Here is a 25,276-nt window from a genome sequence, read left to right on the forward strand (position 1 = left end):
TTAAAATGAAGTTAAATGTTGTTTCTGTTGTGCAGAGAATGTTTTCCTTTTTCTGCTAAATCCCCAAGGTTTTCTGTCTAATGAAAGAAGTGTGTTGTCATGTGATACAAGAAAGTAAGACAACGTTTGAAGTGGTGTTAGTGGAAAATATCATTGTGCTGAAACCAGTTCTGAAATAAATGATATTTGGCACTTGCAAAATGACAGCAAATAGATTTAGAAGTTTTGGGCTAAGTTATCAGATGATGTAAACTGGCACAACTCCATTGAAGTCTATGGAGAGGTGCCATCTTACATCAGTGGAGAATTCGGTCCTTTTAAAAAATTAGCTGCAATTCTTATCTAAGATTTTCCATTCTTCATCTCTTGGGTGAAGGACAAAAAAACCCCTTTTGTATTGTGTAGTAAAATTTGTTGGAAAATGCAATGGGTGTTTGCAAGCAGTCATATCTACATTTATAAACCATAGCTGGTAGAGTTAAAAGCCGAAGCTGGTGGAGCTGATGGTTGTGTCTAATGGACAATGTAGGTGGTCCCCTCATGCACGTATCCACCGCCTGGATGATGCCCAGGACAGGATTACGCTGGGAATAGCAGCAATGTACAGACTGTCTCAGCCATAATTTCCTGGCTGAGTTGACCGTGTTTTCATGCTTCCTGGTCCAGAAGCTTTGTCATTATCTGCTGCTCTCTGAGATAATAGCCAGTGTGGAAAATCCAGCCTGCTATCTCACTGAAACAGAGAGGTGGGTAATTTTCTCCATGGACAATCTGCAGATATGATTGCTTGAGTTCAGAAGGGATTGGCCATTTCCCTAGGGACAGGTCTCTGTCTGGAGGAATGAACGTCCCAGCTTCTCTACATTGTTGAATTTTATATGCAAGTGTAGGGTTTTTCTTCTCTTGAGTAGCTAGAGTCTCTGGAAAGGCTGTTTTTAGCCTCTTGCAAGTCAGACCAGTTCTCTGGCAGGAGGTGACTGAGGCTATGGATGGTGGAGATTGTTTAGGTTTTTTTTAAATTAATCAGGTTGTCCTTTCATTGAAAAGTGTGGTGGTTAGCCTGCTGCTCGCAAAAGACCTTCTCAGTACTGCTCTCTGGCAGCTGTCATCCTGCCTGGAAGATTACTTTTTGGGTGGTGGTGGAGAGGTGGCTTTAGCATTGTCCATACTTCTGTACTACCAGATTGTCCATCCTTCTGTACTAGTCAGGTCTGAGGCATAGTTGCAGCACAGAGGAGATGGCTTTGGCCTCAGTGGCCGAGAATATCCATGTTCATTCCTTCTGTGGTGGCCTTGGCCTTTGGCAGTGGAAGCCATGAGACTTTGGTGACCTCCAGGGGGTCCTGACAGAAGCTAATGGTGTGCACTGACCTGGGTCTGACCCCTTGTCGCTGCCAGGCAGGAGGTCAGTCATCGATCTCAAGATCCCATTTATGTGGGCTCTGGCAGGTCCTCTCCTGGCTGCTCCTGAATATGCGTGGGTCTGTGAGTGGGAGGCAATGAGGTGGCCTGGGCTGTGCAGTCATCACTGCACAGATGACTCACATGTCTTCCCCTTTTTTCATATTCAGTCCAGAAAACACCATTTTGGTGTTTCCCCAGCACTTTGCTGAGGTAGGAGTTTGGATGAGGAAGAGGTGAGTCAAGCTCAAGCTGGGAGATTTAGAGGTGGTGCCAGATGTTTGGGAAACTTGGCCAAGAGGCACATGAGATTAACAGCTGTCCTTCTGACAATAGTTTGCTCCCTCTGGAAGAAAAATTCAGAGTATTCTCAGCTTTGTGCTTTGCCCCTGAATTACAAAGTCACTGAAGAGTACTTTATAGCAGTTTCATTTAGCATGTTGTTTGTGACCATTCCCATGGACTTCTGCCTTCCTAACTTTTCTCACCTCCAGCTAAGCCTATTGTGTGGCTGTTTAAAAGGAGCAGTGCTTGAACAGCGCTTGGAAGCTTTATCCAGGGAGAAGCGCACCAGCTGATAGGCTTTTAGCAGTGCTGTTCAGAAGTATGTCTTCGGAATAGTCTTCCAGGAGAAAATTAAGAACTCATTTTGATTTGTAATGTTTTCGGTATGGTGTCAAGGATTCAAATCTGGTCTGAATCTGGAAGACAGCTCTTCCAGGAGCTGAGGAATGCCAGGAGCCCACGGGGACTGTTGGGGCTCTGGCGCTGTGGTGGAGAGGACAGAAAAAAATAGCTGCTGGGTGGGATGATTAAGGGGGGAGGGAAGAAAAAGATGATCAAGGAAAAAATATTACTAATAAATAAATAAAGCCCTGGATGCTTAGCCATTGTGTTTGGCAACATGTGAGTGCCTTGTGCTCATTAATGTGCTATCATTGTGGCAGCACAGTGAGGAGAGGAAGTGTTATGATTCCCATGTAGCAGATGGGGAGATGCAGCTATGAAGATGCACAGCAAAGCCTGGGATGGAGCAGGGAGATGAGCCCCTGTTCCCCGATTAGCAATCCAACCGTTGGTCCCTGTTGGCAGTCTGTTGGTGGCCATGCAAGGTCTGTAGGGAAGGCACCCATCCAGCTGAGATGGGTTTGTCCCTTTCATCTTGGGATTTGTCCCATGGCTCCTGCCTACCCTTCATCTTGGGAGAAAATCCTCCCAAGCAGCAGTCAGTGTTTGAGCTTTAAAATGCAATGGGTTGTTGCTGATTTAGAGCTGTAGTCACTCAGATTTGCAGCCTGAGAGACTGACTTTGTCATTCTTGTGCCCTCTGAAAATTAGTTATGACTGCTGGACTTGGCAGCTGAGTGGCAGACTGACGTGTGGTCGGTCCCCTGCTGCCAGGGCTGGCAGATGCCGCGGGCGCCGTGGCGTTGGCGTCCTCCTCCTCATTGTTGTTCTGTGGTGATCTCACCCCGGCTCCCAGGGACCATCCCATGAGCACTGCTGACTGGCACCTGGCCCACGTGTCCTTACGAAGATGTTAGTCTAACATCTGAGGGGGTGGGACAGTGATGGGCCGAAGTTAGTGTCTTAAAGAGGCTCTTCTGTCTTGCCTTCAAATTGTCCAAATTCTCATCAGGATTCTAAATCACAGATTTTTTTTTTTTTTTTTTTAATAGCAGATATCTGAAGTCTTCTAGGAAAAGTTTTGGGCCGATTTGATGAAAAAAATTCTGTTTTCTTGCCAAATCTGGTATGACTCCTTCTTCAACTGTGGGCAAAGTCTCATAAACCATTTGTACCTCAGGTTCCTAGCCTCAACATGGAGATCCTTTGCTCCACCCTGTTTCCCTTTCTTGTGTTTTTAGATGGTAATTTTTTAGGCTAAGGACTGTCCGTGATTGTACAATACCCTGGTCTCTGGCCTAAAATAACAGTTCAGTACTTTATTCTTATTCATACCACGCATTTTCTACGTGACACTGAGACAATCATTTGCCCGCTCAGTGCTTCTGTTTTCCTATCTGGAAAGTAGAGATAATGCCTACTTCCAAAGCAGATCCCTTGGCTGGAAGGTGCCACCTACGTGCTGAGCACTGTTATTCCCTCTGCTAAATGCGCATGTGCTCGTCATTAAACACGGACAGGACAGGCTGTTTTGTAATGGCGGTTGTCCCCCTTGAATGCAGGGACCTGTAATGGATCTGGTCTGCCGGGGTAGTACCACCTGCTGAATGTGCTGCTGTGATGAACGGTAGCATTTTTCTTTTCAACAACTGGACAGCACTGTCTTCTGTGAGGTTTGCATTAAGATAAGATGGGGTTTGTCCAGATTTCTGTTTTTTTTTTCCCTTCCCCCTGCAGCATTGTTCAAACTGGACAAAGGGTTCTTTGTAGATGTGTTGGTGGTGGCTTGCTTCTATTAAAGACATGAACAGTTTCTTACGAAGCAATTGATGGGAGCCAGTATTCATGTGTGTGGAAGTGCAATGAAGTGATACAGTTACTGTTCTGAAGCAATCAATTAACTGATTGATTAAATTATATTACATATTATAATATGTATTATATATGCTATAACTCTAAATTGCATTTATGTCTGCAACATACAGGTGTGATGGTTGGGTTCAATATGAGCGGAGATCTCCGGAAGCCAGCTACCAACATCCCCCTGGGGTCTCTGGCTGCTATTGGCACCTCGTAAGTCGTAGATGGGGGAAAATTTACTCTTTGGAGACTGCCCTGGATGTGACCAATCCATTTCATATTCCTATCAACCTTTATTACTCAGCCATCTGGAAAATTAAAGTCTGGCCCTCATTCAAATTATCATCCATTACCACCACCTACTCTGGGTGGGTTAGAGAAGACATTCATTAATGTGGATGTAATCAGTCCTTCCTCCGCTGGGTGGGATGTGTGTTGGTGCTAGAGCAGTTGTGCTGCTGCAGCCCAGCTGTCCCAGAGCGGGATGCAAAGTTCTTGAAGGCTTGGGGTGCATGATTTTGTCACTTATTGCTGTTGATTTCAAAGGGCTTTCTTTTTCTATATAAATATAAAATATATAAAATATAAAAGAATATTAATTTTATTATTGGGAAAATGGGGCCAAGGCAGGTGAGATGACGTACCCATCTCTAAGGCCAAAGGAATGCAGGAGCCCTGCATCCCTGAGCAGTGCTCTCCCCCAGGAAATGCTGCTTTCCAGGAGTAAAATACTGTTACATATTAAAAAAAACATCAGTAGGTTTTCCTGCCTGCTTTCATTGCCACATAAATTGCTTTTGAAATTATTACTTTTAATTGCGTACCAAAGTTCAGACAGAAAGGAAGGATCTTCAGAATTTAGAGGGATTCCTGCTGAAACTGGGGCTTGTTTTAAATGAGGGGATACCACAGGACACGGAAGTATCACAGAGGGATGGACTGTGGTCATTCACATCTCTGCTGTCTGGGCTTTGCAAACAGACTAGCTTATCCCTCCATCTGAGTACTGGAAAGGCCGGAGACGCCAGAGGAGGATCATGACTGAGGTGGTAGAGCAGGCGGCTGCAGTGTTTAACGTTACTGCCAGATGAGGGGACCTGTGTACCTGCAGAATCACAGAATTATAGAACAGTTTGGGTTAGAAGGGACCTTTAGAGCTCATCCAGCCCAACCCCCCTGCAGTGAGCAGGGACAGCTTTAACTCGAATCACGTTGCTCAGAGCCCCCTCCAACCTGACCTTGAATGTTTCCAGGGATGGGGCATCTACCACATCTCCAGACAATCTGTTCCAGTGTTTCACCACCCTCATCATAAAAAATTGTGTTCAGTTTAGCCCTGAGGCTAAACCATGTAGGAGCAGCCCATGCAGAGTGATTGAAGACCCATCTTGCGGGTACTTGACCGTCTCCTGGCTCTGCTAATGGGCAGAATTCTCAACGGTCTTGTCTTGCTGGAAAAAAATAGTTTATTTTTATTGTTTGCAGGTGGTTTCTATACATGGTCTTTGTTTTTTTGCTGGGAGCCATTTGTACCCGTCAGTCACTCCGCTATGACTTCATGATAGCAGAGAAGGTAACTTGTTCGAATAGACCAGCGTGGTTTTATGTAACGGTGCTTTTGGGTTGCCATCTGCCTTACCGAATACTTGAGTTTTCCAAAAGCCTAAGGAATTTGGGTACCCATCCCTCATTGAAATTCAGGGGGATTTCTCCATTGTAAATCCCAGGGTACAATTGATTTGAATAGCTTTGCATTCACCAGCATCTCCAGTAATGCTGAATCTTGGCATAATCACCCAGCAGTAGCTTTAAGAACTAAAATATGCTAATGTGATCTAATGATAAATGCTGTATTTTAGTCAATGTTTCCTTTCTCATTGGTGAAAGCTTAGGCCAAATTGAAATCTCTAAAGAACCCCACTGCTTATCTTCACTAAGTCAAGCGAAGCTTACATTTCCATATCTAGTGGGCTGTAATTGCAGGGCGGGCAATAGGATTATTAAACTCGAGACATTCCACATGGGTGTATATACATGAGGGAAGTTTTTAGTGTTACAGGCAATGAACCTTATCATTGCAGGCCTTTAAAAAGAGAGCAAAAGGTTTTGGTGTGTGCCACTGTCTTACTTTAAATGGGATATGGAAGGGCTAATTTTCTGTTATTCAGCATTATCCAAAATCATGGGTTCACCATATTTGACACTATTTCTTGTGATTAATTTAAAATTGAGATGTTTGCCATTTATTTGATTTGTAACATGGTTTTAATCTAAAATATAAATTTGAAACTCTGGCTTTGTTTTCTTTCTAAGTAATTGTAGCTCTAGACTTCCTCCAGTCCCCCAAATAAACTCCAAATTATTGGTGGGGCTCCTGCCACTTCCTGCTAAGGTAAAAAATTGTCTCTGTTTCAGGGGAAAAAAGAATGAGCCTACCTTCTTTAAGGCAACGTCTTTGTATGACAATGACATAGTGGGAGAAAAGTACAGTAACTAGAAGAATCAGCTTTAAATGAATCAGCTGAAGAGAAAGAGATTGTTAAAGCTGTGTTTTAACTTCAAAATCCTCAGGGGGGGGGAATAAAAAATCCCCCAGTAAAGAATGTGAAGATATTTAATAATGTTAAGTACAAAAAAACCAACCAACCAACCAAAATCCCCAAAAAGCAAATTCAGTTTTCCCTAGTATGGAACAAAACAATGGTGCAATCCCAATATTGAAGTTGCTGCTTTGAGTTATTACAAGCTGCTTTAGATTTTAATGACTTTGGGGTGTGTGTGTGAGGGGAGATCATTACACACCCAAACTCTCCCTTTCTGTCATTCACAGGTGAGCGAGTGCTTGGCTGCTTTTCTCCCTTACAATACTTGTTTGGCTTTTTAAACATAAAAATGAGATTCAGTACTTTCACTTCTAATGAGCTCGAAGTGCCAATTTCTTACAAAGTATTCACGCTCTCTCTGCTCAAAATCCCCAGCAAACCCTTTCATCAGCCTTGGTGAAAAGGACTCTTCCCCTTTAACCCTGATTTGAATGTAAAGTAGTACATTTAAATGCAAGCATTTTTGGCAGCTAAAATAATATATGACATCTTGCACAATTGATTGTTTCTTCCAAGTATTTATCAGAGCAGGGCAGGATTAGAGGAGAGGGAAGGGAAGATTCCCAGTTGAGTGTTTGTCTGTTGGTCTAATGGAAGCTGATATCTGCTCATCTTTGCCTCAAGTTTCTTCTGTCCCACAAGATAAAATTCACAAGGCGAAGTGGATTTTCATGGGGAAAAGAAATGTTGTGGTAGGAAGTTTGTACGGTTCTGGACCACGACGTTAATTTTACAGGCCTTCCCCAAACAGCAAGCATTTTATGGCTTTTTACCCAATCTCCTTTTTGCTGTGTGCAGATTTCATAGATGAGGAAGAGGCAGATGTAGCTTGAATCATCTTCAGCCGTGTAAATTTTTGTAATTCCTTCTGATAAAGCATGTGCCACCGGACTTCAACAGGGGCAGAATCTGGGAGGACCCATGTTCATTTAGACCTTATTTTCCCCAAGAGGAGGGGTGGGAGCAAAGGACACGTGGGATGCAGGGGACCTGCATTTGGTGACATCCTCTGCCGCAGATGTCTGTCTGTACCTCCAGCAGCTTGCTTCAGTGGAGTATGGGCAGGATGGATCTGGACCAAAATTTTGGGGCTTTCTCCCTGCCTGGCCTTTGTGCTGGTGTTACCCGCCATGCCTTGCCTGCCTTTCTCTGTGGCTGGCTGCTGGCTGTCAGACTCCTGTGGTCTTGCAGGATTTGGGGATGGCTCAGGTGACCCCAGACCTTAGTCTCCTTGGCTGTGTCTGCCCACCTCCTTACACCATGGTACCAGGAACACTCCCATTTCAAAGCTTTCATGCACAGTGTTCATATTGTAGGGTTTTGTGTATTTGGGTGGGTTTTTTTTAGATGTGCTGCCTGTGCTTGCAGCTCTTGACAGTGGGGACCTGCGCAGGGGGACCCCCATCCTCGCTTCTGTGTGATAGACCATGAGCTGCCTGCCTTTCCCTCCACGTCTGCAGGAGATGCTCTCCGTTTGAAAGGGTGCTCACTAGAAACCGGTAATAAACCCAGCCTTGTTAGCACTGTGGCTTTAAAGATTTTTTTTTTTTTAAGTTTCATGTTGGCCAAAGGAAATTCTTTTCTCATTGAAGACAGGAAAATAAGGTCATTGTATTATATCCTTCGGAGCGTATTTTTTGAGATGCCATTTGTTTAAGTGGCAATTTTGATTTGGTTTTACTGTGGATTTTCTTTCAGGATTGGTTTTCCCCTCTGGGACGCAGGGGTTTGTCTTCCTGTTTTGGATGGTTGGAAGCCTGGGCAGCTTTTCCTGTATGATGTGCTCTGTATATAAGTGATCTCTCCTGAAATAAACTCACTTCCAGTTACTTAAGGGGAATCTAATAGCTGCTGCTTTGCTGCAATTGCTCCAAGTGACAAAGAATTTCTTGGATATGAGCTTGTCACACGGCTCTGTTGGTGCAGGATGTTCAGTATTAAATTACTTTTATGGGATAATTTTCCTGTATTAATTACTTGCACTTTATACCACAGACTAGTTAAATTGCTGCTTTCTGAGGGCTCGCTCTGTTCATTTAGCAATGTTACAAAATATGTGCGGTCTCTTAAAATTCACGTGTTTAAGACTGCTTGGGGGTCTTTAAAGAAGAATATAATCAACTTTGCTTTCTCTCCACTTCCTCCAGGTATCCTTGGTGGGTTTCTTGTTTTTGCTAGGGCTGTACATCTCGTCCCTGGCCTCCTGCATGGGAGGGCTGTATGGAGCACCCAGGATCCTGCAGTGCATTGCCCAGGAGAACGTGATCCCCATGCTTGCCTTCCTTGGACGTGGGGTTAGTCATCCTTTCTCTGAGATTGCTGTCAAAGCTTCACCTGAAGGAAAACTGGTGATTTAAGAAGCCAGGATTTCTATGTGTCTGTAGGGTGAGATGGGGGATGTATGAAATGCAAGGAGGAGAGGGCTCGGGATCTGGTACCCTATGCATAGGCAGAAAAGCCAGGAAATGGGTGGTTTTATTAAAAAAACAAGAGCCCAGCTGCCTGTGGTCCTTTCCTTGCCTGTCCCCTGCACTGCACCACCTCTGCCCTGAGCCTTCCCGCGGGGCTCGGCACCACGCAGGAGCAGCCCTGCTTCACCCCAGCATCTCGCTCGCCCACCTCTGCACCCCGGCCCCGGGGCTGTCTGTCCTGCCCCTGTGCACGGACAGCCCTTCCTGGGCTGCTGTTGGTCCCCTCCCTCCCTTGGACCCGCTTCTTCGAGATGTCCCCAGTAAAACAGCCACTTAGGATATAACTTTGCCTGTGGGGTTCTTTTACAAATGCGTTATCTATGCTGGTGCTGATCCTAACCATGGTGGAGGGAGGTACATAGCTCTTCTTTGCCCTCCTGTCCAGGGCAGAGGCCTGAAGCTTTTGTCCAAGCACTTGGTGAAATGGATGCCTCTTTATCTTTTTTTTTTCTTTTTTTTTCCTGCACATTTTCTTTGAGCTGTTCCTATCCTCTTTGGTAACCTCATAGCTGAGTACATGACTAGTTGTGGTGCTGTGGATTCAGTCTGTGTGCACTGGAGAAGAGGACACTTCTTTGTAAGATAAGGTGCCTTTTGGACACTATAAAATAGAAACAAAGAATAGATTTGAAAGGTTAAGTTAGGGGGCTGCTAAGCTTTAGATATACTTTGAAACAAAGCCTTGCTTTGAATATGACAAGAGGCTTTTTCCTTGTCCTAACAAATAATCCTCGTTCACAGGAGTCGTTCTACTGAGATCAGTCAAAGTACCAGTTGCTAAGGTCTCTGTAGTCTTGGGCTATACACTCAGAGCAAACTATTTTTTATAGTTTTCCCATCTTCTAAACAGGAAGAAAATAACTCCGTCACTCTCAATAACCTGCAGTACCTAACTGTCTGTACCAAGTGGCTGGAAAAACCTTACGATGTTTTGTTCCTTTAGAGCAGCTTGTAAATACAGAAGAATATTTTACAATATTGGTATTTATTAATGTTTTAAAACATTTAAATTTTTTATAAGTATAATAATTTTCTGTCCTTTGTTTTATGTTCCTCAAAGTGATTTTCTAAAACTAAAGTCATAATAATAGCAATAATAATAAATAGTAATAATTATAGGGGAAGCAGGAACAATAACAACAGCAAAAACTTCCAGCCCCTGAATGCAGTTGTCAGGTGATCGCAGAACAGGCTGTTCTCCACTTGGCAACCCTTGTGAAATTCTCAGTGATTTAGCAAAGTTGACTGCAGAGTTGATTCCCTCTCTTCTCTGATAGTTTTCTGTCTTTCTGTCAAATTTTCTGCTCTGAACTCTGTCCAGGCAGAGTGCCATGATGGGACGGGCTCAGAAAGAGGTGAGAAATCAAAGGCAGATCACCTTTCCCCCTTCCTTCTCTCTGCCACCTTGAAAATTTTTCTAGATTTGGTTCATGGAGAGTTAATAAATTCAGTTTGCCCTTACCAATCTGTTCCACATCAGTTCTTTTCTGTGGTTGAAGAAAGCGTTGTAGTCACCATAACCCCAGCTGATGGGAAGGACACGAGTGTTTTCTGTAGAGTTAAACCCAAGCCAGAGACATCCTGAGATCGTCCCATCTGTTTCCCATCTCAGTACGTCTTTCTGATACTGAAGATGCTTTTAGAGAACCGTATTCCTTTGTCCCTGAGACGTATTTCTGTTTCATTGTGGAAAGGTGTAAGGTCCAGAACTGGTCCCCTTTTCTATTAATAAATAAGAGTAGAGGAAATAAAACTAGAAATAGTTTTGAGCTGTGTGTTTATTAAAGAAGCGCATGCGGTAAACACACACATGAAAACCTAAGATATTTTGTAAGGTATCTCATAAGATATTTTCCAGTGAGGTCTTTATGCAGCCTGCACAGGCTTCTTGGGTACCAAAACGGCAAGACAGTGCCTGGTCCAAGGAAGGGCACATTAGACCTGGGATTAAAGTTCATGAGCTGATGGCTCAAGTCTTTCCACCCCTGAAGCCCTTTGCTTTGCCTCTCTTTTTCTCCTCCTCTCCCTGCCTTCACCCCACCCCAAAGGAGAAGAGCAGGTGGTGTTTCTCCTGGCTGCCTGCCTTCCTGATGCATGCCCGGCATCGCTGGGAGCTGACTCCTGCCCTCCAGCATCCTCGGCCGCCTAACCTCTCTGCTGCTTTCCTCCTGCCGCTGGGCAGATGCAGCTCGGGTGGATGAAAGGAGGGAAACCCTGAGTGCAGAGGCTGAGCAGACCATGGATTTAGCTCGGCTGTATGTCAGGGCAGGGCCAGAGGCTGCTGATGTGAAGGTGGCACTGCTCGATGCCGGCAGAGCTTCCTTGGCTGTGTCTGGCAGTCAAAGCCTTTCCAATGGCAGCGTGCAGGAGCCTTTTGGGTAGGCAGTGATGCGGACTCCTGTAGAGAAATTAGAGACGAACAGTTAACTCTAATTAACACGTTTTATTGCCAGACTTCCCATAAGCCCCACAAATCTCTCTGAAGGTTTATTGCTGCTTTAATGACATTGTTTTACCATGGAGATGCAGAGTGAGAGTGGATGAATTTTCCAAAGACAAAGCTTGAATAAGGCTCAGAGGTGAGCTGGGAGCTCAGCAGCTTTTGGATTCCAGCCTGTTCTTTAATTTATTAAGCCGGTGAGCCTCTGCGTGCACATGCATGCATGTATTTTGTGACTAAGGGGGTACTGCAGACCGCCCAGGTAACCACCCATGGCAGCTGAGCAAGTGGGGAATCCTCATGGTGAGGCTCGTGGTTATTAATTTAAATGTAAGTGTTTTATTTACGAACTAGAGAGGACCCAACAAGACTCCAGTGGCTGCGATTTGCTTAACGAGTCTCATCACCATGGCTTTCACCTTCACTGGGAAAGTGAATGTTCTTGCTCCCATAGTCACCATCAACTTCATGTTGACGTATATTGCTGTAGACTATTCCTATTTCTCGGTCTCCTTGAGCTACAATGTTCAACAGAAACCTGACGAGACCCAGATGGAAAACGCTAGACCTGCTCACTCTTCCCAGCCTTTAATTTTCAACAAGCCCTCCAGCCGTGCAGCAGATGGAGCAATTCAAAGCAGATCAAACGGCACCTTGCTGGAATTCACAAAAGACATGGACCAACTTTTTAAACCATTTCTTACTGAGCCAGGTACTTGCAAAAAAGGAGGACCAGAGAATTTAACCCAAAAGGTCAAACAAAAGAAGGCAAAGAAGCCAGCCAAGCAGATGTTACAAGACAGCTTTCTCCTGGATCTCCGTCACGATGCTCCCCCGACTCAGTACGGCTGCCATGAGACTGTGGAGCCCCACAGCGAGAGCCGGCAGGACCTGGCTGAGCCGGGCTGTCGGCGTGGTGCGGACCCATGCTCATCGCCTGCTGCGGACGCCCAGCGGACACGTGGGCTGCTGGAGCGGGGGGAGCAGCTCTGCCGTGAGGTGCCAGCGCTCCCCGGCCAGAGGGGAGAAGGTAAGGGCTGTAGGAGGCGCACATCTGCATGCTCACAGGGGAATGGTTTATAACCTTGGTCCTCCCGGTGCTTTCCTGAAGGCAGGCGTGAAACTAGCTTTATACGGGGCTGTCATTCAGTGATTCATAGCAATAATATCATTTATTCCAGGTGAGGGTAGAGTTCATCGCAATGCATCACAGGAGAAGTTCCAATGCAATTTCCTACAGAAGATTAATCGCAGGAAAGCAGGCAGGACTATATTTAGTGTAGGGTTGTTTGCTATATACTCGTTATTCTACGCATGCATGCTTAACGCTGTACATTAAAAAGGTTTTGAGTGTATCTTGGGATTTACTTCATCCTGGTGCGGGGTAAGAGGGATGGAACTGTGCGAGTCTAAAACTCAGGCTATCAAAATGCAGTGGTCCCCTGCCACAGATAGAGCCTGTAACTCAACATCCACAGCTAAGAGTCTGAATTTGTTTTGTTGGCGATGAGGGTATTTGATACCGTGTGTTTGCTTGGAGTTTGTCATGTCAGTGCTGTAGTGTTTTATCAGCAGTAGTCAATTAAGCTTCATGAATCCCTCTGAGAGAGAAAAGTATTATTTCTCTTTTTTCACAAGTAGGGAAACTGAGGCAGAGATAGGGAAGTGTGGCCTTCAAATAGACTCAGTACCAGAGTTGGCAACTTTTTTTTTTCCCTTGCACTTCTTTTCTGCTTTCATTTTAGAGGTTTTGGTTTAACTCTGCCATACCCAGCTGTCAGCTAGAATTTCTGCTTTGGTTTTCTGGAATCTGGTAATGTAAAGTAGAAGAAAAAAAACACATTATAGCTCCTTTCTAATGTCTCGTCTCTTTTTTAATTCTTTTTTTTTTTTTTTCCTGTAGAATTGTCTATAAAGCAACAAAATCCAGAGCTGGAAATTCAGCAAATACCAGAATCCTTCTACTCCAAATTCTGCAATCACTGGGTTTCCTTTGCTGGTGTAAGTAATTTTTCTTTATTTTGAGCACGAGTTTGTGATTGTAGAAAACAGAAGGAAATTCATCACTTACTGCAGTGTAAATACAATCCAGTACTTTAAAATGGCTTTTGATTCTAGTATTCCAGGTCACCTGAATTAAGTACTCAAGGTACCATGCATCCAGCAGTTCAAATTCAGAGAAAGCCAGATGGTGTATTAATTAAAACAACAACAACAGGGAAAAAAAAAACCACAAACCCCAACCCCAAAACAAACAACCCAAACCAAAAAGATACAATTTGAAGTCTGGCATCTTAGGACTTTAGGCTGGCTGGGAAAAAAATCAGTGTCCCTCTTTTCACTGTGTGCCACCCTGCTTTCCCTTGTCCTGGGATGGAGTGAGACATCAGCTTCAAAGCGTTGTGGCTTTTATTTATGAGCCAGTTTCTGCAAGCTCGGGGTGGGGTTTCATTAGTGCTGACCTGATAACAGTAGCCTGTGAAATTCCACCTTTTGAGCGAGGAAAGTGGAGCATTCCTCCAGCACCTTACTTTAAAGAATAAATAAGTTTTCAGTAGCTTCTGTCTCAAGCCGCTGAGGAGTTTAGGACATTTAAATTCATCTTGGGAAGATGGATTAATGGGCAGATGACAGGGAAAGGGTCAGATATGCATAATGAATGACCTATATGGCTTTGCTGCATGGATGGGGGTTTCGTAGCTGTGTGTAAAATGTAACAAACCCACTTGAACAACACACCAAAGCCTTTTAGTTTAATCCTCAGATGGAGTTTGACACCTACTTTTTAAATTCACTGCTGCTGCTGCCAGCAGCTAGCTCCTGGCAAGGGGTCCCACTGGATTGCAATGCCAGGGGTGGGATGGATGTGCAGGCTCCTCTCTAGCGATGACACCTTTAGGAGGTTGCACCCTGATGCTGTCTCTGGGCTCGGTTAACTAATGTGGCTCCCAAGGGCATGTCATTGCGGAGCAGTCAGTTCCCTGCCTTCGCAGGGGAATTTGCTTGCGGAGATGACTGACGTGTTCATTAAAGCAGATTTGGTTTCCTGTCAATAGTCAGACTTGGGAGGAGGTTGCAGCAGAGCTGAGAAAGGATCAGTGATGCAAAATAAAATCACAGAAGCAAAAATCAGATGCATTTTTTATTCATCCTGGCTTCTTTCCCCTCTGCCCTCCCTCCTTGAACTTCACTGTTTGTGTCAGTCTGGGCTCATTTAGCTTTCTCTGCGTGCTGCCCCTTGCTGCTCCTACCCTGATCCTTGAATATGCTAACCCCGCACTGGTTCATATGCCCCTTGAGCCAAATCTGCCTCCTGAGCTGGTGAGCCTCTGGATATTCCTCTTGGAGTAGCCCAAGCAGAGACCTGAGGTCCACGCTGCCTCTAGGACTCAAGGTAGCTCACTGAAAGCTACCTCCATGCTGCTGAAGATGACACTGTAAACCTGTGCTGTCCCTCCTTTTAACAGTGAGGCCAAACGAGGCTCCCTATGACATGGGAACCTCACTACTGAGAAACTTCAGCCACACCATACCCAAATCTTTAGAGATAACACTGCGTGGAAATGCTCTACGTGTGGCCAAAAGCCACACATCGTGGAGTGTGTTACAGGCAGGAGATGATATGGTTCCGCCGGGGTCCTGCTGCACCACCGTCCTCAGGCACCGATGCCCAGGAGGGTCCATCCACCCACGTGGTTGCAACTGGCATCAATCCTCCCACGGGCAGCACACGGGCTGTACAGCAGGTCTTGGGCAAGGAGAGCCTCTGTTGTGTCCCCATCCAGGGGCATCATTAGGAGGGAGACACACAAAAGGCAACACTTGTCAGGATAATGCCAGGTGGCTGCGCCCTGGGTCCTGACTGTGCACATCTCTTATACAATACTCCTGAGAAGTCCCTGAGAAAGCTGGAGGTGCAGAGATGCCATTGAAGCACTGTTTTTCGATGAATTTAAAGCCAAGATTCAGCATCTCTGGCAAAAAAACCCTGCCAAAAACCAGTTACTGGTGCTCTCACAACAACTTGAAAGCTCCAGCACTCCCTCAGTTATTAAAGAGTTTTCGTTAGAGTTGCAAATCATGCTCATCTTGCAAGGTTGAAGAGCAAGTTGTTGACTTGGTGTGAGGCTGTGTCTGAAGGTGAGTAGTCCTTCCCGGCCACTGCAAGGAGGTCAGCAGAGCCGCTGGGCTTTGCAGAAGAAGGACTGTCAGCTTGTTGTCAAGGTGTTCTCTTACGGACTCTGGGGTAACCCCAAGCCTTGTCTTCCCAACAGGCGATCGTGTCCCTCGCCATCATGTTTGTCATTCAGTGGATCTACACGCTTGTCAGCCTGGGTGCAGCAGTTGTTCTGTATTTCTACATCGGCCAAGTGAGCCCAGGACTCCCCCTTGGTGAGTATTTTTTTTCCTGTATTATTAAATCTGCTTAAAAATTCATTAAGCTTTATTTTAACTTAATTAGGAATCAAGACTCTTGTGTTTAATATGCAGGTGACACAGTGAATGATGAGGTTTTGTTCTGTTGCTGGTTGTAATACATTTTCTCTCTGGCTCTCTAATTTTATATTGGATTCTAACTGCAACTAGCATGAGTTTGATAGTTTGAACGTTGTGCTTATTGCTTTAATATATTGTACTTCAAATGGCAACACCAGATACTAAAATAAGACTTTAGAGGCATGGCAGATTGTAAATGTATCACAGCAATGAGAAAAATCTGCCATAAATATGTTTTAATAAACTTAATTAATGAATCTAAACCCATCTGAGAAAACTTTAATGAAAATGGGAATTATGATGACTATCTCATTAAATCTCAGCATTCATAACTGCAGAACAAGAGAGCCTTTTGATTCCAGAACTAAACAGGTTGAATATGTTGGGAACGTAATCTGGGAAAATACTCTTAGGCAGAGGGCATTAGAAAGGTCTGTGCATGTGATCGGCTTAAACAAGTTCAAAATTAAACAGTGAAGCACAGTCAGAAAGCAGCTCACGAGAGCCTACAGCTCCTTGGCACGGCGGCAGGAGGGGTTTGCACTGGTCTGTGTCTCTGAAGGGAGAGGGGGATACGCACACAGCGTGCGTGTACTCACGTATTTATGCATAAATACATACGTAGGTGCATATGTGCGTAAGTACCTGCATGTGTGTACATGCAATTTTTTGTCCAAGATGAGAAACCAAGATGAGAAAAGTCAAGAGAACCTGAGTTCATGTCTTTTAAGCAATGCAGAAATAGCTACCCGGCTTTATTTAGATGAAAGATTATTAGACGGTAGGTAAGTAGGTACTAGATTTCAGAAACCCAAACGATGAGAAACCAAAAAATAGTTGTCACTTGGTAACGATCAAAACATCGCTCACCAATGCTTCTCTTTCTACTCTAATTATTGTCTGTTCTATTGATCTGTGTAGGATAGTAGAAAAGAGCTGAGATTGCGGATAGTACTTGCTAATTTGTATCTTTTGAAATATATCTAAGTTTTAACAATTTTTTTTATATATTAAACAAAACACAAATAAGGTTTTCAGGCTTTGGAGTTTTCTTTGCCTTTGTGTATTCACTATATTATATCTCTGTTATGTGCTTTTGAAATATTTACCAAAAATGACTTTAAAAAGAATTTCTCAGTCAGTGTGTAGAGAATTTTGGAAGGTGATCTGAGCAAGGGCAGCATAATTAGACCTTTTTTCCTTGGTTTCCTTTGCACATGCATTCCCATGCATGCAGTAAAACAACTCATGGCAAAGAACAAGTTAGAAATGAACACTCAAAGTTCAGCCTGATTTTTATTTGGCTGTGAGTGAACGTTATTGTGCAGCCACATGGCATCCAATGATCCATGAGTTTGTTCTCCAAAAGACTGAACAACCCTTCTGTCTAGAAAGGTTGAGAGACACTGGCTGGATAGATGCTCTGGATTAAGGACTAGATTAAGACCTTGGGAGCAGAAATGCTCTGGGATTTCGACATGCCCCTTCTCCTCTCTCTTTCTGCCCAACAGCCTAAGGCAAATCCAGCAAGCCTGCTGGGTCTCTGTTCTCCTCCTTGTCCCTCACCACAAACTTCTCACGCTGCCAGCTCCAGCACTTCCCCGCCCATGTACTGAGCCAGTGCAGGAAACTAGCTCTACAGAGAAATCAGAAAAAATTGGTGTTGGTGTAATAAGCTAAGCCAGCTCTGCATGGGGTCAAATGGGAGGGAATGAATGGTGAGACCACAGCCACCCTGGCTGAGGTTGGTTGAATGGCTCCTCCCGTCTCCCCATTCCTGCAGTGGGAATGAGCTTTGCAGTCCAAGAGGAAAAGGTACTGCAGGGGGTGTCTGTGCTTTGCTCACTGCTTTACTGGGGTTTTCACAAGCTGTCGGTCTGGGAAGGGATACTGTTCTCCATGGGAAATTTGGGTTAAGTTTCCTGACAATCGCTTAAAAGCCACAGTGTGTGGGGAGACTGCAGGAGTGTTCTCGCCACTGAAAAATCTTTGTGTACTGAAGGCTAATAACAAGCATGTTGGTTTGAGATTTGTGCAAAAATTCAATGGCGTAATGTTATTATGAGAGAATTAGCAGCGTACTGATTTCTTGTGCCTTTTCTCTGCAGGAGCAGCAGCAAATTTCAGTTTCTTCAGCTGGATTAAGTCAATTTTGATCACTTTGTGCAGGTTGGTACCAGTCACTTGGCAGTGACTGAGGTGGTGCTCGTTGTTCCCGTGACCCACTGATGTGCACAGAGGGGTGGCAGAGTTGACTTGCTTATTACCTTAAGCGGTCCCTTCTTGCATACTCAAAGTTATTCTTAGTGGTAAAAATAACTGTTTGCTCCTGTTAGCCTGGCGTATGGCTGACCACATAAGTGGGAATGCTGGAGTCTCCTCTGCCTTATGCATGGACATGTCAGCTGCTAACCATATCTCAGTGCCTGAAGCTTTATCTTACCCCAAAGGTCTGTGCTCAACCTTGGTGGCTCGGGTTGAAGCAGAAAATCTGGTAGGAAGTGAGGAACAGCAGACTCCATGTCTTCCACCACCATCCATTGAAAGCGAATTACTACAGTAGTGGTGGAACAGGCACACGTGGCAGCTGCGCTCGAATTTCAGAGAGGAAACTGGGGGGGAAGCCGCAATAGCTACAGGGCAAGTACAATAAACAAGGTCTTCAGTTAAGGAACCATTCAGTATTGAGTTTGGATGGGACTGCAGTAGCATTGTCTTGGGTTTTTCCTTCCTAGAAGACCTTAAGGGTTTTGTTTGGTTGGTTATTAACTAGTTTTGTTAATCTGTTTTGATCCTATTAATTATTAATTCCATCACATTTGGGTTTCCCACAGCAGGTATTGACCATCTCTGCCACTGTATGATGCAGTGGGATTTTGAGGTTCTCAGTCTCTTGGGTTGCTTTTTTGTTGCGGTGGGTGAACACTGTAGCAAGGACTGCACAACATGAGCTGCCGTGTATTATGTGGGCAAATTTGGTGGCTGCTTTAAAATAAATGAAACTCCAGGCATTTAAGCACATTGGCACACACCTGTGACTGTCTTGCCAGCTCCTGCCTCTGCCCACAGTTCCTATAACATGGCCACATGCCTTTGGTAGCAGAGGTAGCTTGGGAGAGAAGCCAGGGGTGACAGGACTTCTCTTAGGTCCCCATGGCAGGTCTGTGGCATGGCTGAGAACAGACAAGTCGGTTCTCCTGCATCACATCCATCTCTCTCTCTACCACACCAGTGGATGTCTCCGAGTATGGGACTGGGTCCCTGAAGGCCCCCCTGTCCCGCACACCTCTTGCCATGAATAGCTTTGTTCACACAGCTACTGCTGCCTCTCACAGTGGTTGTGTAAAGCTGCATGCTTGCCTAAGCTTTAGGGGCTAAGAGCCCAGGTTAGGGAGATTCTCCAGTTCCACCTCAGCATCTAGGCAGATTTGTGTCAGGTCATTTTAGTTTGGTGCAGCTATGATGATAGAGCAGGATTTTCTTGCCGGTTGTCCCTTGGTGCGTCTCAGCCCCGTGTCCTGCTCATTGTCAGAGGTCCTCCACGGGAGGCTGGTTGAGATGCAAGGCTTCATGGAGAGTTACCATGTGTGGAAAGGAGAAACTATCCCTCCCGGAGAGGCAGCCCTGCTTCTCATGGGTAGAGGTGCTGTTGTCACAGGCGAATTTTATCCTGTGGGTTACCAGACCGGCACAGTCCTTGGAGTGCTTCGATCAGTGCAATCAATGAGCAAAGATGCTGTTGAGGAGGGCCGAGTGGGGAGCTGGCAAGTGCCCAAGGCAGAAACTGATCCTATTTCTCTCTCCTCAAAGAGTGCAATGTCTGGGTCAGCCAGCCAGCTTGGTCACCTTATCCTAATGCCAGGGCTCCTGCTCACGCTGGCACAATTTTGGTTCTGCTTGGGGGTCGGGTGGGTCATTTTGATGCCCACCTTTGCTATGCTGCAAGAAATTGCATTGAAGTAATTTACAGGTTTTTCCTAAGCTCTCTTTTCTTGAAACCCAGGCAAGCTATTTTAATGAATTCGAGGTAAAGAAGAAATCCCATTAGACTGCAAGAGAGTTGGAGGCAACCAAGGATCCTTGACACCTCTAAGGCTCTTAGGTGCTCAACGAGGTCTGAGTCGGTGCTATAAGCTCTTACAGTTTTGATTTGCAGATGTGCAATAAGGTTTTCTTAAAATCAGCCTCTGGGATAAACAGATTGCAGGGAAATCTCCTCTTTCATTTGAAAGAGTTACAAAAATAATTGTACACTAAAGCTTAGGAAACTATAAGAAGGGTATTTTTCATTAGAAATTGTTCATGCTCCTTCTTCTCCCGCACAGTGTGGAAAGTGTTTGCCATAGCCAGTGTCCAAAGAGGAAACTTATTTGTTAAGAAAATGTATATTTTCCAGTGTTGGCTGGGGAAGGGAGTATATTTTTTGTGCGCCTTCTAAGAAAAATGTTTTCAGGTTAGCCCTATGCCTCCCAAGGGCGCCGAGAAGGATTCAGCCTCTTCTCGAAGCGCCCTGCCTTGTTTGCACAGCTGAGAGCACGGCTGCTAATGGATGGCAAACAAGGGATGATGCAGGCGCCTGTGCTTCGTGTTTGCAGGAGAAGGCCATCTCCCAAGGAGCAGATCGTGGTGACACCATCCTTTGCAACAGTTGGCATGGAGACCACACAGCTCACCGAGGAGAACGCAGACTTCGCCTCGCGGGACCGCTATCACCAGTCCTCGCTTATCAGCAGAGAGGAGTTTGGGAATCAATTCCGGTAAAGGACACATAAAAAATTAAGCCTCAAGCCGTCACTTCAAAAAGCATTTAGAAATGCTAATGGCTGCCACGGTGCCTTGTGAAATACTTGAATATATATGAAAAGGATGTGAATAGTTAGTTATGTATTCGAGGCTTGTTTGTTTATGCAAACTACAACACTGCTGGGTTTCAAATCTTATCCAAAATGGGGGAAAAAATGCAAATGAAAGGGCCAGTCCAGGGAAGTGATGAGTTACTGAGGACAATATAATCCTTTTAAAGAATTCAATTATAAGCACTGTTGAGCTCTAAAGACCGTCACCACTATAAAAGCTTACAGCACCCCATTTCAAATGTCCTCTGGGTGACTAGGGACGCTTTGTGCCTGGGAGCGGTGACCTCAGCAGCAGGAGCCAGCGCCCTGCTCCCAGCTGTGCCACGGATGGATGCGACCTTCCAGGTCAATTCACTTCTCCTCTTGGCACGAATTTTCCTGCTTGTAATACAGTAATTTTCTACCTCAGCTTTTCAATTACCAAGGTCTTAGAAAGTAGTTTAAGGCATTAGACAATAGGCCAGAATCAGTGACAAGTACAAGAAGATTATGAAACACATTCACAACTGGAATCGCACACTTAAATGAAGTAATGCGGTATAATGACGTCTACTGTAAAACTGTGAAATGATGTCTTCGAAGCTGTTTGTGGTGATTTCCCACATCCTTTCTGACATGACACCTGGGACCTGACAACATAGCTGGGTCCAAATAGAGCATCTCCTGGCTGAAGGGGCAGATGATTCAGAAGTGCCTTAACAGAACATGTTCAGCCTCATCTTTGCTTATTTTGCTTAAAGCCCATCCCATAGTGAGCTCCCACAAGGAGCCATTTCTCCCACTGCCATGATTTGGGATGCAGGAGGTTCAGCTGGGGATGCTGCAGGATTTCCTGTGCAGATCTTAGGGTTGGTGGGCAGTGGCTATGGGGTGGGGTGAGGTCTTGCACGGATGTCCCTGTCACCATCACTTCTGCTCCCCACGGAAAAAACCCTTCCGCTGAGCACTGTCCTGCCTGCAGGCAGCGGTCCTGGCAGAGACCCAGGGAGGTGCGAGGGAGGGCTCTGGGTTGAGGCATGCCCCAGCACCACAAATCAGTTCTGATGCTAAAAGGAGGGGGAAATCACTGCCTTTCACTTCCTTTCATCTCTGAGCATTTCAGCCTTTAGATTATTTATTTCTTCTTCTGTGCAATAAAAGCTTGAGACACCAGAAACTCCTCTCCGTGCTTGCTGCGGGTGTGCTTGATGCTTTTGAGCACTGGGGCCGTTCAGCTTGCTAGCACTTGGCACCGTGGCATTACCAGCCATGGGGGAACCCTCTGTCCCATCTCATGGTCTGGCCAGCTGCAACTTTGGCTCTTCCAGTTTTCTTAAAGAGGGAAGCAAAGGAAGCTTTCTGCTGAGATAAAGAAGAGAGTGATCCTTGTGCACTGCAGAAAGTGTATTAATTTTTCAAGGTCACGGGTCTTTTATTAAGTGTTTTTAACCTTAATTATCTTGGTAGGGGCAAGAGGGAAGTTATGCTTGCGGGGCCGGCTCTGAGCCACCTCAAGTCAGTCACGCTGTGTTGGAAACACTCCTTCCAGGGTTCCTTCCTTCCATTGCCTTTTGCCTTTGGTTTCCAAAGAGTCTGGATCTGTTGCGGGGATGTGGCTCTGTGCTGAAGCTTCCCCAGGGTTCCCTGGGACCAGCAGCTCCAGAGAGCCCTTCCTGTGCTCTTCCTTGACCTTGGCAGCTAATGCTGTTGTGCAGACTCCAAAGACTCCTCGGTGCTGATCCACTGCTGGCAAGCCACATGGTGCTGTGTTATCCCCTGTTACAGTTTGATACGCAACCATAATGCCATTACTGTAAAATCTTGTATTTCATAAAGTCCTGTTGCATCAAAATATTGCAGTGTTCCTTCCCTCCCAAGATGGGGATTGTCTAGCTCCGCGTTTCTCTGTAGCTTGGACAAAAGAAAACCCCAGAGCATGGTATGAAGTGATTAACGGGCAGAAATTCCTGCGTTAACTTTTTCTTTGTTAGCTCCTAAACAATTTAGTTTCCTTAAAATAAGACAGCAATCAGGGGATCCAGAGAGGGAGGGTGGGGAAGGTCCCTTGGCCGTGTCCCTTGCCCAGGAGCTGTGCTGGTTGAAACCAGATGACTTGGTGGTGGGGAGCGTTTGCCTCTCTGACACTGCAGTCCCTGCTCTTCCCCAAAATTGGAATGTGATGAGCCAGAAATACAAGCAGCTTCCCCCTTGGGCTAGCAGTATTGGGAAGGTGCCCCAGAGCTTTGCTTTCAGCTGACTAAATCTGCAGCAGATGTCCTCCCCTGCCACCACCGGTCCTGCCCCTTCTTTAGCTCCAGCAGCCCTTTGCATCCAAACATCCTCTGGAACAATTTTGGTTGTGTTTGCCTGCTGGCGAAGCCTCTGCCAGCTGCTGGGGGAAGGCACTGCGCTGTGCAGGGGCTCGGTGAGAGGACGTCTGGAGGGCTCTGGGGTGCAGGGATGGGTTGTGCCTCGGTATTTCTGGAAAAAGGCAGCGGCGGGGCTGGCATCAGCGCCAGATGGCAATAGCTGCTATCGGGACCTGGCAGCGGAGGAGATGCTCTGCAGAGCACGTCATGCCGGGGGTTTCTGGTCTTTGGGCTCCACGTGCTGCTGCTGGAGAGACCCTGCCACCTCCTCCACTGGCACCACCAGCACAGCAGGAACCAGCTCCCTCCGCCACCCGGTAAGTATGGGCACCTGGTCCTTTCCTCCCCTTGTATCTGCAAGGGAGGAACTTTTTCCTTGCTGCCGTTACAGGTTATGAGTAGAGCAACTTTCCTGTTTAATGCATGAAAAAGGACGTGCTGTTCTTTCCCGGAGCATTAGCTCTGGCACGTTAAGAGTGAGTGGGAAGCCTTGTTTTAGCACCAATAACCCCACAGACTTGGTAGCACTGGAGACTCGATGAGTTTGGGCTATACAGGTATGCAGGGTTTTGCACATCAAGGAAGCTTTTCCGATGAGAAAGAAAGAGCAGTTGCTTTGCCAGAGATCAGGGTGTTGTCTCAAAAATGTCTGTAGCTTCTGTAGCACTCTAAAAAAATGGGTGAAATTAGGGGTAGGAATTTATCAACTTCATGTTTAGTGGTTGAAGGGAAGAAATGCAGGTGGGGATTGCCACAGTGAGTGGGAATGTGCTGCTTTCACCCCCTCCAGGAGCCAGGCTGTGACTCCAGATGCTGCGGCCTTCATGAGCATTCAGGTTCCCTGAAGGTGGGTTTGGGACCCAGCTCTGAGCATCATATGTCCCGTATAGGTTGCAGCTTGGTTAATGTCATTATGAAAAGGCCCTCCTATCTTCTAAGTCATGTAAGTTTTGTTAGCATCTATATTATTTTCTTTTCAGCTGGAAATTTTACCTTTTTATTATTATTATTTGAGAAATGAGAATGTTTTGCAAGGGGTCAGGGTGTGAAAACCTTTGGTTTTGAGAGAGATGTGGATGTAAAAGCTTGGTTTTGTTTCTTTTTGAAGACTCCAGCTGTAAACTGGTGGCTCTAGTTTTGATGGCTTCCTCTGCAGAACATAGAAGCACCGAAGGCAGTGGAGGATAAATATTTTATTACTTGCCTTGCAGTATTGCCTGGAAGCTCATGCTCCGTTTGTGATCCCACAGCACTAAATGGGTCTGGAAATCAGAATATTCTGCCTCAAAAAACTTGCAGCACAAGTAGTCAACTAAGAATAGGCAGGAGAAAAGTGACCTTTTATTGTGATATTGGCATTAAGAGACATCTCCTCAGCTGGTATAAATTGTCATCATCCACCTGGATCTGCCTGTGCATCCCATTAGGAGTCTGCACGGGGAGAACCAAGCTCCTTAAATCCATAGCTTAGCTCAAACTAATTTTTTTTCTGCCCTCTTGGCGCTCTCTTGATCAGCTTTGAGTTTCCTTGGTCTTTGTGGTGTACAGTGGCCAAAAAATCACACACCTGCCAGGGTCTCTTGCTCATAGCAGACAGTTGTGACCACAGTGTTGAAGTAGCAAAGAATGATGACAAAATATGAAACGATGCTTCTGTATATGGCTGAATTTAGGCACGGGGGGCTCTCTGTGCCCCGTGAGCTGGCATGCTCTCACCCATGCACCTCTGGTTCAGACAGGTAGAGTCTCTTAAACAGCATCATGCTTACACCTGCAAGGTTGGAAGAGATTTGCTGAATCACAGGAGCCAGCCTAGGATTAACATTTATGTTAGTTGAAAACCAAGGTTATTTGAATTATTGCCCTTGCCTGGTGAATTTTAGAAAAGGCAATTACCAGGATAAAAGAGAGAAAATTTTGTAGACAACCTATAAATTTGGTAACTCCATATAAAAGAGGTATATAATGGACTTGCTTATATTCCTGACTCTGCAGCAGTGTGTTGCTGAGACCCAGATTTGGCGTAGCATCACTTAAACCCGAGACGAGGTGAGACCTCAGCGGTAACAACCTTAAAAGCTATGGACAAGAGGCTCTGGCAGCAAACTGCAGGCTAGAAATAAATAGCTTTAAAGCCTGTATGGCACAAGAGAGGCTCCTTGCCTTTCCACCT

General features: G+C 45.5%; 1 protein-coding gene across 1 annotated transcript in view; it reads left to right on the forward strand.

Moving 5' to 3' along the window:
- Nucleotides 1-20,660, forward strand: part of SLC12A8 (solute carrier family 12 member 8) — a 49,464-nt gene extending 28,804 nt beyond the window's left edge. Inside the window, exons 6-13 of the mRNA XM_075710922.1 lie at nucleotides 4,014-4,101; nucleotides 5,374-5,461; nucleotides 8,639-8,785; nucleotides 11,757-12,432; nucleotides 13,306-13,403; nucleotides 15,677-15,794; nucleotides 18,008-18,068; nucleotides 20,495-20,660. Coding sequence (XP_075567037.1) covers nucleotides 4,014-4,101; nucleotides 5,374-5,461; nucleotides 8,639-8,785; nucleotides 11,757-12,432; nucleotides 13,306-13,403; nucleotides 15,677-15,794; nucleotides 18,008-18,068; nucleotides 20,495-20,660 — 1,442 coding nt within the window. The remainder of the gene's footprint in view (nucleotides 1-4,013; nucleotides 4,102-5,373; nucleotides 5,462-8,638; nucleotides 8,786-11,756; nucleotides 12,433-13,305; nucleotides 13,404-15,676; nucleotides 15,795-18,007; nucleotides 18,069-20,494) is intronic.
- Nucleotides 20,661-25,276: the final 4,616 nt, after the last annotated feature.

The sequence above is a fragment of the Pelecanus crispus genome, chromosome 5, assembly GCF_030463565.1.
Source record: "Pelecanus crispus isolate bPelCri1 chromosome 5, bPelCri1.pri, whole genome shotgun sequence".
Classification (NCBI taxonomy): Eukaryota; Metazoa; Chordata; class Aves; order Pelecaniformes; family Pelecanidae; genus Pelecanus; species Pelecanus crispus.